This window comes from Cebidichthys violaceus, unplaced genomic scaffold, assembly GCF_023349555.1.
Source record: "Cebidichthys violaceus isolate CVI_PGR_0920_01 unplaced genomic scaffold, fCebVio1.0.p SCAF_22, whole genome shotgun sequence".
Lineage (NCBI taxonomy): Eukaryota > Metazoa > Chordata > Actinopteri > Perciformes > Stichaeidae > Cebidichthys > Cebidichthys violaceus.
This window is the reverse complement of record NW_027176395.1, coordinates 8525917-8539569: the sequence shown is the minus strand read 5'-3', so window position 1 is coordinate 8539569 and position 13653 is coordinate 8525917. Positions and strand designations below refer to the sequence as shown.

The 13653-nt window shown below is 38.0% G+C and overlaps 1 protein-coding gene across 1 annotated transcript; it reads right to left on the bottom strand.

The window, feature by feature from the left end:
- Positions 1 to 6336: 6336 nt before the first annotated feature.
- On the bottom strand, positions 6337 to 13450 carry LOC137877700 (ovarian cancer G-protein coupled receptor 1). Its single transcript, XM_068717756.1, has 6 exons — positions 13196 to 13450; positions 11854 to 12003; positions 11381 to 11514; positions 11040 to 11262; positions 9594 to 9774; positions 6337 to 9003 (listed from the first exon to the last, which is right to left on the bottom strand). Exons 1-6 carry the CDS (start codon positions 13289 to 13291, stop codon positions 8447 to 8449), a joined length of 1341 nt encoding a protein of 446 aa, XP_068573857.1. The 5' UTR covers positions 13292 to 13450; the 3' UTR covers positions 6337 to 8446.
- Positions 13451 to 13653: the final 203 nt, after the last annotated feature.

The following is a 13653-nucleotide window of genomic DNA, read 5'->3' as shown; positions in this document are numbered from 1 at the left end:
AACTCCTTCAGTGACAGGCTGCTTCAGCCTGAAGGAGGAGGTGTGAAGGAGAGATACTGCAGGTCCTTCCCTTTCTGTTGCTGTCAGACTGCATAATTAACAACTTTTTACTTTTTTTTGTATTAACTACTCATTCATTCATTCATTCATCATGTGCAATATAAATGTGTACCACTGTGCAATATTAATACTCTGTGCAATATCAACATAGCATTTTTCCTATTTTATATGTGCAATAACCATTCAGTTCGATTTTATCTTATTTTAGTTGTTAATAATAATACCGTAACTGTTTGATCACTTATTATACTTTTGATTAGATTTATTTTACTGATGCATCTTGTTGTTGCATTATCCACTTTGCTGCTGTAATACTGCTAATTCCCTTGCTGCGAGACTAATAAGGGATAATCTTGTCTTAATCTTATTTTAACAGAAGATTATGGTCGAGCATTTCATGCAGCCGGGAGGAAGTAGTCTCTGCACCTTTCTGGGTTTTTATACCCATTTGCCTATCGTAACCAGAAGGTGAGACAGAGGCAGAGGTTGTCAGGTAAGTTTGTTGTACTTTTGATTATCAGCGTTAAGAAAGCTGCACTCTCATATTTGGAGTTGTAAAAAAGTAAAGGCAAAAGACTTGTTGTTGTACTACAACCCTTAAAGGTACTAAATTGATTGAATTATGATCAGAGGGATTGCCTCGCCACAGCTCTCAACATGGTAGCTCACGGTTTAGTCACAAGCGCGTTGCATCTCATACACATGCTGAAGAGTGCCTCAGTGCATTGTTGTCAAACACAGAGGAGCACTGACCAAGCTGCAGTATTTAACGCAAAAGAATGGCTACTGCCTTGGCTGTAGTGTCAACTGTGAAGAATTTAAGTTTAGAAAGCATTCCTAGTATGTTTAATAGCACCCCTAGTGGTGGATATCTTATGCCAATGTTTATTTATAAGTTAAATAAATTATAAATGTCAAAACATGTTTAATTGTAGAAGTGTTAAACCATAACAGCATAACCATTGAATATGTTAAACTAAAGGTATAGTGTTGAGCCGTGAGGGAGAGACAGGGACCTTTGAGATAAGTTTTTCAGATTCAAAAGCGCCCATATGGTGATGAGTTTGGAGAGGCTGGCTTCAGGAATGTGAGAAGGTGTGAACAGCAGGGGAAGGAGATGTGTTGATCAAGCAGAGATGTTGATGAATACAGCCATATGGAACGAGGGGGGTTCACTCCAGATGAGGATGGGCGGACCAGGCCAAGGAGGTCAGCCGAGAGTGGACACTGTGTGAAGCCAGGAGGGGACAATTGGATTTCAGCCAATCACAAAGCTGATAATGGACTTTTAAAGTTTCAGGCAGGGACTTTAAAGTATAAGGCATTGTTGCCAAGGATTTCTCTTCAGTTTTCGTTGCTGGCCACCTTACAGGTATCCAGAGAGGTGGGCTTCCCACTGATGTCAGGACAGCAGAGTCGCTGCCCATCTTTCATCAGGCTGAAAACCCACCTCTTCAGGAAGTGCTACCCTGAGCCTTCCACTTAGCACTTATTGTATTCATACTAGCTTGTTGCACTTATTGTATTCATATTACTTATAGCACTAACTGTTTTTCTTTGTTTCTGCACTGTACTTTGGCTCTGAGTTATGCTCTGCTTCATGCTCTTAGATGCTTGTTTGGAAAAGGAAATGTACTTATGACTTCTGGTGACTAGTAGTTCTTTTGATTACCAAGGTTGAATGCACTTATTGTAAGTCGCTTTGGATAACAGCGTCTGCTAAATGACTGTAATGTAATGTAATATAATGGCTGTTGGGTGGGGGCGCATTAACTCTGATCCGCGGAACATATTCTATCAATAGTGTACTTCAGTTTGTAATTGTATAGCTTCTGTTTGTTATTAAATACTTTTTGATTGTAAGCCGGAACCAGCTGTTTTTTAGCACTGCTTTGCTGACGAAAGACGCAGCAGTAGGAGACATGCGGCCTCCCTTTGTCTGCGAGAGAGTTGAGACCCATAACACAACCCTATCATTTCTCAGAGACGTTGTATCAGAATTACCATTGCACGTGTGTGTCACATTTTATAATAGCATGTCTGCTAGCAAGTAAAACAGTCTCTAAAAGATTTTATATAAATAAAATTAAATAAAATTAAATTTGAGCTGCAGAAAAATTTGAAGATCGCAATGTTTCCACAATTCATTTGTTTCTAAACAAAGTTCCTCAACTCTTCTCTGTCCAGATTTCAGCATCAGCTTATTTGCTACTTATACACTTCATAGTCATGTCTGTGTTCTAACTGAGAGATACATCTCATACTGCTTTTTACATACTCATGTAAATGGCTCTCAAGAATAAAAAAATGTCCAGATCCAGGTACTAACATTTGTCATTAAAGGAATGTATAATGACATTTTGTTTAATTCACCTTGTATTTGGGTGGAAGCACAAATCTCAGAGACAGATTTGTGAAAATAAAACTACAATTATCAACATGGTAGACACCATCACAGGTTAGTAAGAAATATGTTCTTTTTCTGTCATTTTTGTTGACCTCACCTTTAACTGGAACTAACAGTCAAACTAGTTTTGACAACAAATTTTTCTAGTTTTTGCCTAAGTTATTCATGCTTTTATTACCTCTTGGTTAGACAACTATAATTATTTGTATGTGGGTGTACAACAGTCGTCTCGTCATTGTCTGCTGTTAGTATACATTGCACATATCATATTGGCCTCCCACTGGCTTCCTGTCCATTTCATGATTAACTGAGAATTGACACCAATTCAACTCCAGTTAGAGGACTGAGCTTAATCAATCAAATACCCTTGGATGTCCTCAGAACTGAATACAAAAACAGTGGTGGTCAAGCCTTTGTGGTGGCCTTGCTTGAACAGCCCACTTGTTTATATAAAAACTTCTCAGACTACAGAAAGCTTTAAGTAACTGCTGAAGACCTCTTTTCATTGGTGTTTGATTGACTTGAGCTATTCAAATTGTCTTCATCTTCTGTTGTGCTGCAATTCCTTTACTAGTATTATGTGTACATTATGTTTATTGTTTTCTTTGGTTCTTATTGTTGTGTTCATTTGTTTTGTGCTTGTTCAGCCCTTTGGTCAACTGTGGTTGTTTTTAAATGTGCAATATAAAATAAGTTTGACCTGACTTGACTTGATTTATTATTGGAAATCGATTAACAACACAACAGTTAGAAGGCTCACACTAACACATAGAACTGGAGTTACGTCCAGTAACTACAACTTTCCACTGCTGATGAAAATAATATATTGTCACCCCCAGGTAACTGTGATTGTTGAGTGGAGTCTCAGGTGAGTGTATCCGCTGTAGCCTATCCCAACTCCTCCGCTACTTGTGCGGTCTTCGTACAAATTAAGCTTCTTCGGTACAGTGATGGCTCTTGAAGGCAATTCATAAGTGTAGAAGTTATATTCAATCCAAATTTCACGTGGACCATCGTCTTCCACAATGTTTAATGGCACATCACAAGCTAGATGATTCAGGCCGTCTGGCAGGGCTTTGTAGCTGAACTTGCCATTCAAAATAAATTTTTCTTCGTTCATTGCTTGCTTGCCATCTAACTTTGGGCAAAGGGATATCACGAGAGAACCTGCGCTATTGAGTCAAAACAATTAGTAGCATTAAAATGAATTTGCGTTAACATGTTGTTATAACGTCAACTTTGACAGCCTTAGTCATTATCTTATGGTTTCCAAAATGTCATTGTTCAGCAAAAAAGTTACATGAGCTTACTTTAATGTTCCATAAAGAGGCTATTGTTCGCACTCACATTCACATGTGTGCGAACTATTATTGAATCATTTTAATTTGCATAAATAGTGTTAAGGACAAAATTATGGTAACGTGAAATCCACACAGGTCTTAGATTTCCTCTTGGTGATTTCCTTTGTGATGGAATTTCCAGCTCTTAAACAAACGTCCTTGTCAAAAACTTCTCCCAAGATTGCCTAACATCTCTATATTTTACAAATGCACTAAATGGTGCTATTTAGCCCTTATTTATTCCAATATAATCAAATGATTAGGTACAATTTGTTATTTTATATTTCTATTGTTACCCAGTTCTGCTTTGTTTAATTAAAACCTACTGGAGATATGAAATACATTACCCCCAGCTTTCTTGAATGGATCAGGAAATTACGAAGTATTAAAGAAGTAAATCTAGGAAAAGTTTTACGATGTAAAGCCTCAGAATGGGGGCCACTTTCAACACACTTCTCCTTTCCGCTTCTATTTTGTCTTCCTGTTCTTCTCATCTCTCCTCAGATCTTTTTCTACTGTGAACTACGACCCCAACCCGACCTAAGTTTGATGCAACTTCCTGTTGGAGAGCAGCAGCAGCCAGCAGCAGCTGATGCTGCCAAGATTAATACACACAATCACATGCATTTGCATATTCTGCTTTGCTCCCACACACACACTCGTCCCTTTTCTGCTTTTCTGTCTGGAGTATTTACACTACTGCTTTGAGTAGACACATATACACTTACAACATCATAAGTGCCTCCAGAGGAAGGTTTCTGTTACAAAAACAAATACAATGACACACAAACTCATTTTGATTTTCAGCTCTGTTTCACCTGAGAACTGTGTTTATTGATCTTCTAAAACCAATAAACACTAATAAGTCACATTCACTTCACCAAAGTAAAGAAACAGAATACTGCATTTTCTAGAAACCTTCAAAAGGGAAGTGCTACAACTTAAAACTTATAGCAACTGCACTCAAGCATTGTACTTAAAGAAAAAGTATGTCTTTTTATACGTGGGATTTGTAACATATCTACTGTATATTTTAGTGTTTCTGTTTGTACGGTCTGAGTGCATTTTGCTTGAATGGAAAATGCAATATTCCTGTCGTATAGTCTAATATGCTTAAAGAGATATCTTTTGAAGGGTTGCATTAGATACATAGTGTGTTACTTACAGTAGATGGTGGTTGGCACACCCTTCAGTCAGGAGAAACAGACAGGAGTACCAGCACGGGAGCAAAGTAATGTACTGCGTAGACCGGGGCTGCCCTACAAGGGCAAAATACCGTACTTTCATTTTAGTCAAAAATTGTATGGTATGACACTGAAAAGTCATTAAAAATGGATGGTATAGTATGTCAAAAAAAGTATGTCCAACAAAGCCAAGAATAAACCAGAGTGTAATATGTCACAAAAGTCATACAAAGACATAGTACATTTCATTCAAAAACTCCAACAAGCAAAAGCCATTGTATAGTATGTTTGAGAAAGTAAAACAAATACATACTTCATTTAATGTTTTTTTTTAAAGCCATAATATATAAAATGAAAAAGTCATTAAATAGTCATCGAATAGAATGTCAAAAAAAGTGAAAAAGTCATGTTAGAGCAAGTTGAAAAAACAAATAGTATAGCTCATTGAAAATGTAAAAAAGTTATAATAAATTGTATAGGAGGTCAAAAAGAGTCATGGTGTAGAATGTGAAAAAGTCATACATATCTCGAAAAAAGCCATGAAAAGCAACATAAAAGAAAAGCTATAAAAAAAGTCAAAAATGTTATGTCAAAAAAAAGTTGTTAAAAAGTGTATAGTATGTGGAAAAAGAGTCATAGAATAGAATGTTGTAAATGTTGAAAACCATAGTATAGTAGAAAGAAGTCACAAAAAAGTAATGGTGTGTATTATGTCAAAAAAGTGACAGTAGACCTATGTCAAAAAGTAATACAAAAATCATCTAAAAATCATAATATAGTAGGTCGAAAAATTCATCGAAGTATTTTATTTTAAAAAAAGGTCAGTATGTTGAAAAAAAGCATAATATATTACATTAATGCTTAATATAGTATGTCGAAAAAAGTCATACTATACTTATGATGAAGACATTTCTAAAAAGCCATATATTATGTCAAAATAATCATTTAAAAGTCATCATAAAGAATGTAAAAAAAAAGAATATTGAAAAAAGTCACAAGTCATAGTATAGCATGTCATATAAGTCATAAAAAGCTGTAGTACAGTCAGTAAAAAAAGTCATAAAAAAGCCACGATATATTATGTCAAAAAGGCATAATCTAGTATGTCATTTTATATGTCAAAAAACAATCATCACTGCTGTTAAGTTTGTTTAATGTATTGTATTGTTTGGTCTCTAGCTGCTAACTGCACCACTATGTTCACCAGCTAGTTTCTAATTGGCTGTCTGCAGTTTGGTGCTGGAGCTTTTACAGCTGCCTGCTGCTGCTGCTGGAAAGGAGGTTGATGAGAGCACCGACAATAACTGCATTACCACACATTAATAACGAAACATGTTGCAGATAGTTATCAAAAATATACGTATACATGACTTATTTATTCTCAAAAACTGCATCACACCCTGCACTCGTCAGACGTTCATCTCACTCTACCAGCGTCAGAAAGGGAAGATTGAGATCAGACTGAAACCACACAGAGACCACAGTGTCACAACTTCACACACACACATATAGTGTATACACACTGCACGGCTGCTGCATGTGCCTACACAGGGGCCGCACACACCATTTAAAAAGAAAAAGAGAAGCTGTCCTTTTTGGTATACAGTTTCAAAGATTTATGAAAATATTATTTATCACATTTGTCACTGTGAAATATGTAATTTCAACATTTATTATGACAAGATTCTTTGACCATAATGTTATAGTTCCATAACAAATGAGTTTCACCATAATGTTACCTCTGTACCAATTCAATATTGCACCATAAAGTCATGGTTAATTCATATTGTTGAAATTCTGACATTAATTCATACTTTTATAACAATTAAAGTAATGCTATACTTTGATAGAAACTAAAGTTTTACAATAACAACATGTATAGCTATTTGCATGCATGGAGGTGCAAATAGCATGCATTAGAGATTGTTTCCTTTGATACTTATTCTCTCTAAACACAGATGCATAACAATGTTAAAAACCACAGACTGGCCGCTTTAAAGCCTGTCACATGCTGCATTCACTGACACCAACGTGGAAATGTAAAGTCCCCCAAAGCTGTTTGCTTACAAATAGAATCATCTCTTAAAATTACTGGTATTTTTCAAAAATATTCAACAATCAATCGCAGTACTTTTAAAAACAAAAACAAATGTTGGGTATTACAAAGTTAAGGTTAAAGTTAAAGTTGTAAAACAAGCAAAATGATTTAGAGATTACTATTTAAAGCAAGACTGTGCAACTTTTGACAAAATACATAAGTAAACATCCTGTAACAAATAAGTTAAATTCATGAGCACTCTTGCACAATTAACATTAAGGCCATACCAGCCTTGTTGGTCTGGTATGACCACAAGCATATGGTTGCTAATGTTAGCTAGCCCGTAATGTTAGTCAACTTTAGGTAGCAATAGCTGTGTGACAGACGTTACTGGGTCAGTTAGCTGACTCGACGACTCTCCTCGACACATGCTGCTGTTTCACTTGCATGTTTTAGCATTCACCATTGTCCCTTATTTGTCAATTATTGACCATATTGGCTGTTACATAGTTACAAAAGTTACACAGTGCTGCTTTAAAGTCAATGATTTCCAATTCAATGCTACTATACTAAAGTCCATGGATGTTACATTATGCTGAACATAATACTGTAGAAGGTTGGTAGTTGGTAGATTTCTGTCATATTAATGGTCAACTTAAATATATTCAACCCTTACCCAGAGTTTCATTAGAAACTAAGATATTTTTTTTCTCATCAGACAAGACAGCAAACATGAGAAAATCCATACATATATTATGACAGGAAATGTATAGCTGCATTAGTATTCCTTACACCTTATATTTCTGATCAAAACAATTGACCACCATGCACAGGATGTGGTCTTATGCAGTGGTGGTGTGGCATCAGCACCACTTCTAGTTCGGTTGTTATCATGTTTGTTCTGATACTGAATGCTCTGTGCTGTTACTTTATCTACAGGGTCAATTTATTGTCAACGTCATTTTTTAGGGATTATATGGCAGGAAGAATTGTATACAGATTATGCTGCAAAATTAACAGATTTTGTATCAATATTAAAGGGTTTTTGCCTGCGGTTACATCATTATAAATATAAGAATAATTTCAATTTCCAACAGTACAATAGTAAGAGGAACATGTCCAAAATGTAAATTACACATTATAGATTGCTTCTAGGCCAATAATTGTGACCTCCTGATGCATTAAGACCTTCTGTTGATCTCAAACTGCACCTCCATTTTGCTCCCATTTCTACAAATCAGAGAAACGTAAACTGGGCATTTACGAAGATGTCATTGTAGGCGAATCCTGTTGTATTACAACTCAGTAAAGTCACTCCAGATAGAAAAGAAAATGTTTTCTGTCCAATGCCTTTGGATGATGGCGATGATGATGTAAACTCAGCTGAGTGGGCAGCAGGCTCTCTTTAGGGCCACTGCTAGATTGAGTCTTTGCGGGCAGTCTTGTTGTCTAAATCCCATTGCTCTGAGGCCTCTACTAGCTTGGTTCCTGACTGCTCACTGGATTGTTTTAGCTGGCGTTCAGTCTCTTGAGTCCTCTCTGTATCTTGGCTCTGCTCTTCAATGCCTATCACACAGCTGGGCTTTCCATCACTGTCCACACATTTGTCAGAGTGTCCATTATTCTGTACAATTAAGGGTATGTTAGTTTTTTCATCAGTCTGTGTGAGAAAAATTGTGTTTTTGGTGGGGGTGTTTGTTTTGAAGTTGTTGAGTGTGCTGGTGTGCGTGAGCAGCACCACGGCCGGGTGGCCGTTGTTGTCGTCGGTGGCGACCTCCTGGGAATCAGTGGCTGGGTTGGCAGGGTTGGCGTTGCCACGGCGACAGCAGCAGCATAGTATCCTAACAATAGGCCTGACTATGACTCTGTACAGGCCGCGGCGGGCACTTTCGCTTACGAAGCAGTAGAGAGCGGGGTCGGCCACGCAGTTCAGGGTGGTCAGCAACAATGACAGGTGGTAGTAGTTAAATATTTCTGTAAAATAACGATACAAGCTGCATGGTTAAGACAAAAAGTTTTCATCCTTAGGGCCTTTACACACTGGCGTGATGAATAAATGACACGAAAATGCGAAATACTCACCTGCGAATATTCTCCATCAAAACTTCATTCATACAGGCAGTGACAGCTGCAATACTTGTTCAATAAAAGGTTTGGATTTGCGTAAGCAGAGGACCAACTACAACTACAACTGATTTTTTAATTTCTGATGTCAGAAGTTACTGTATGGTCCGTGACCATGGGATGGGACAGTGAATCCTTAAAATTTGGAGTGAATTTTGAGTCCCAATCCCTGTAATAAAGTTTACCATCTTGGTTCAGACTACAGAGCCTCCGTGTTGTTGTACCCTATATTATACATTCGAATATGTCCGTTTTGTAAAACATGATTGATTGATTGATGCCTATATTTGTGGCGCTAAAGCTCAGAAAAATCAACCTTGTTTGGGAAAAACAAGATTTCTACGTTTATTGGCGTACGAACTAATCGCACAAATAAAAGACGCCCCCGGTGTGTAAAGGCTTTTAGTCATTGGATGACTTTGCAAAAAAATGTACTGTACCTGCGATAAAGTTGCAGTCTCGCTCCAGCAGGGTGCGTACTAACAGGAAGATGTGGTAGGGGGAGAAGCAGACAAGGAAGATGAGGATGGTGCTGCTGACTAACTGCCTGATCCTCGTCTTCTGATCCGGCTGAGTCCCAGCACTCTGACCCACGGCACGGAGAACACACAGGTAGCTGAGCTGGACAGAAAAAACACAAGTCATTTACTAATAGATGTTGTGCAGTAAAGCAAGACTGTGTCCCCTAACCTTTGCCAAATAGCTACCAACCTGGTCATTTCCTAACATTCTCTGTTGCTTGTTTATCAAAGACAATTTAGACCACAATCTTGCGTTTGTTACGTTTTACTTTTACAATGAAATCATTGAAATATTTATCTGTGACATGCCAAATTGTAGTTTAACAGAAGCAAAAGTAGAGAAGAGTCTCACTCTAACTGAGAAAAAGAGTCTTTTCAGAACTCAATCTGATTAACACAAACACACTGGAAGCATGGCTTATTAAAATACATCAGTTCTCTTTGGAGACACAGCCTTGTTATCCATCTTTATATCTGTTTTATTTACAGCCCAGCTATCAGTGGGTGGGAAAATGAAGTGTGGTGTTTTAAATATAGGCCAATCATCTGTCTCTCTGAATGTCCCTACACAAAGACTCTCTCGCCATGTTAGAGCTGAGTGGTGCTATGCTGAGTGTTACATGATATCACAAAACTCTATGGACTAGTAAGATTTAAAACAGGGTAAGTTGTCCCAACAGGAGACTCCACTCAAGTTTGTGCATGTCTACAGAACCTGTTCATCCTCCCAACTTGTCAAATACCGCCGCTTACACCGAGGCAGCCTTCAGCATCTGTATGAGATGCTCCAAGCTTTCAACCAACTCCGATGTGAACCCATCCACTTCATAATTAGTAAGAGCAACTGTAGTATAAAAAGTGAGAAAATTTGTGTAGGGTGGATAGGTCAAGATAGGTCAAGAGAGGTTGGATGGGTTGGATGGGTCAAACAAAAAAGTCACGTTTACTTATTTTACAGTAGTTTTTTCACATAACATCCGTACTTTACTAAGTCAGTTATGTAACAAACATACTTATTTTAACCCAAACCCCAATCTTTCGTTTTAAAAGACCAGTTTTATTTTGAAAAGAGACTGTATGCATGTAACAAGTAGGAACTGAAGCATTCAAAACTGACGCGATGGTGGTAGAAAGTCATAGTTTGAGGGGTAAGGACACTGACCAAGCTTCTGTATTTGACGACTTGTGAGTAAAAACAGCAATATTAAAGCAGAGATTTCAGGCACAAAAAAGGTCATTGTCATAAAATATACTGTATGTGTTCAAAATATCAATAAATCAACACAAATGTGATCAAATGCAGTAAAGTGCTACAGTATCAAAATCTTTTAAAACTAGATTATTGTAGTAAAACGGCTATCATACCGATAGAATAGCCAGCGGGAACATGAAGCCAATAATGAAGCGGTAATAGTTGATAGGATACTCCCACGGCTGCATGGGGTAGTGCTCGAAGCACACTGATTGGTTCTTGCGGTCTTTGCTCAGTTCTTTATGGCGGAAGAAAACCACACCGACGGCTATCTCTTTCAGCCAGATGATGACGCTGACAAGCCACGCTGCACTCATAGAGCGGAGAGAGGTGAACCTGGCGGAAAAGGGACAGAAAGGAGAAAACTGGTAATTAGCGTTAAATTAAAGCTCATATATTACAACTCTTATATTATATTATGAAAAGGTGGCGGTGACCTGCTGTTATAAATTACCTTAAAGGGTGGACCACAGCCAGGTAGCGATCCAGGCTGATACAGCACAGGAAACCAATGCTGATGTAGATGTTCTCATAGAGCAGGAAGCCACAGAGCTGACACAACCACTCCCTGTGACTCCAGTCATCATCCTGAAACAGCAACACACATACATGAAAGTACACTCTAGCTAGGTTTACGAGACAAGAGGCAGGTGACACTTGGTTAAAAGCAGATGGAGCTGGATTGTTAAATGGATAAATAAAAATGAAAGGTATAATTAGACTGACAGCGCATCCCATAATGAACAAATATCCAAATACTGTAAGTCTGCAATGTGTGTTCACACATTTTTGTTCAGATATTAGGAGTTGCATAAAAAAGTCCATAGACAGCGTTGTAATAACCTGCCTATAATGTAATGTGAAAAATCACAACACAGATTACATTTTTTATTTCGAAATTTTTGTAGATGAATGGTTGTACTTTACCTGAAAGAAATACTGAAGCCACAGTGGTAACGATGCCAGGTATAACAGATCAGACACGGTGAGGTTCATTAAATAAACTCCCAGCTCATTCTTCTGCTTCAGCTGCAGAGCAGCATGGTACAAAGAGTACAGGTTGGAGGGAACGCCAACCTAGAATCAAGAAGATCATTTAATGTGATTATTATGACACCAGGCAGTTTTTTTTTGATACTTGATTACTAAAAACACATATTTAGAATGTCCACATTGGATGATTCAACAAAACCCTGGATTATGTTCAACAGCCTATATAATCTATATTCACTGTTCAAACATTTTTATTTTCAATGCCTACATTTTTAAAATGCAGTCTTTCTAAAACATCTGCACATGGGAACTTTGGTATGATTAAGGAAACAAAACCCCTAACCCTAACCCCTAACCCCTAAACACAGTTAAGGAGTAGTGTAGTTTAAGTAACTGTCGGGAAAGAGCATGGTTATAGCCAATAAACTATGGCAGGTTTGACTTATGCAACAAAACATTGTGGTTTTGGTTTCTAAAAAGGCAAACGTTAATTACAGGTCTGAAAGATCTGACAGAACACAAACTCCTGTCTTCTGCATGAGAGCAGAACTCACTACACGTCCATCCGCCAAATTTTCTTAACAAGTTTTGGCTCAGATTTGCTGTCATAACTCCATCTATCCATCCATCCACTTTGTCTCCTTGCGTATTCTTTGCAGAGTTGCCGCAGAGGTATAAACCCAGCACACATTGGGAGAGGGTCACTGTACACCCTAGAGACCCATGTGTGACCTAAGCACATAACTCCTGGATTCAGTCACACATGCAAACCTTTAATGGTAAAAGCCAATGTAAATTCTTTACCTATTATCCAGCAGCAGGTTGTATCTCCAAAGTGAGTCCACAGATATCCCCCCATGACAATCACATTAATACTAATATTAATAATTTGAAGATGCAACTAGCTGCTGGATAACAATTACAAAAATACCACTTTGATTTTCCCCTACGGTTCAATAGGCACCGCTTCGTAGCCAAATCACAGAGTAATCTACAGGACACAGATGGGTGCACCTTTGACATGTCTCCATTACAGTGCTAACACAATAAAACATAAAACATCTGCAATTTGCACACATTAACTGAGCTTGTGCGTCATTGCTGCAATCTTGTGATCTCAAGGAGGAACTAGGCTTTCTAGAGCTTGAGACATGACAGTTTCCTGTGTCACACTGACCTCAATTTGGGGAAACTTTTCTAATTACTTATGCACTTTATAAAGAATTCAGACACCTAAACAGTTTTGTGCAAGTGTTGAAGATGTACACAAACTTACCAATAGTACAAGTATATACACACAGGAGAAGAGGTACTGGTGGATTTCATGCCTTATGGTGCAGTTCATCATGTCCTCAGACATGGTGTACACCATCACACCCCGCTCACACTCACACAACTTCACCTATGCATGCATGCATGTAACTATAATGTAACAACACACACACAAACACACAAATCTTCATGTTGATTGGAGCACTCAGCGATGGCTTAAACTTGTCTCATCTGGGTGAGTATTTGTCTTCTCTGATTGGGTAGTCCAGTTTCATTTGGCCACTGTGGAACACAGAAGAATTCATCTTTATTAGAGATTATAAACATTTTAGGGAAGGATTGCCCACACCAAGACCTGTCCATCACCATTGACGATACCGTGGTGATGCCAACTCGGACTGCAAGGAACCTGGGTGTGACCCATCCAGGGTCACACCCAGGTTCCTGACCAACTGTCATTCT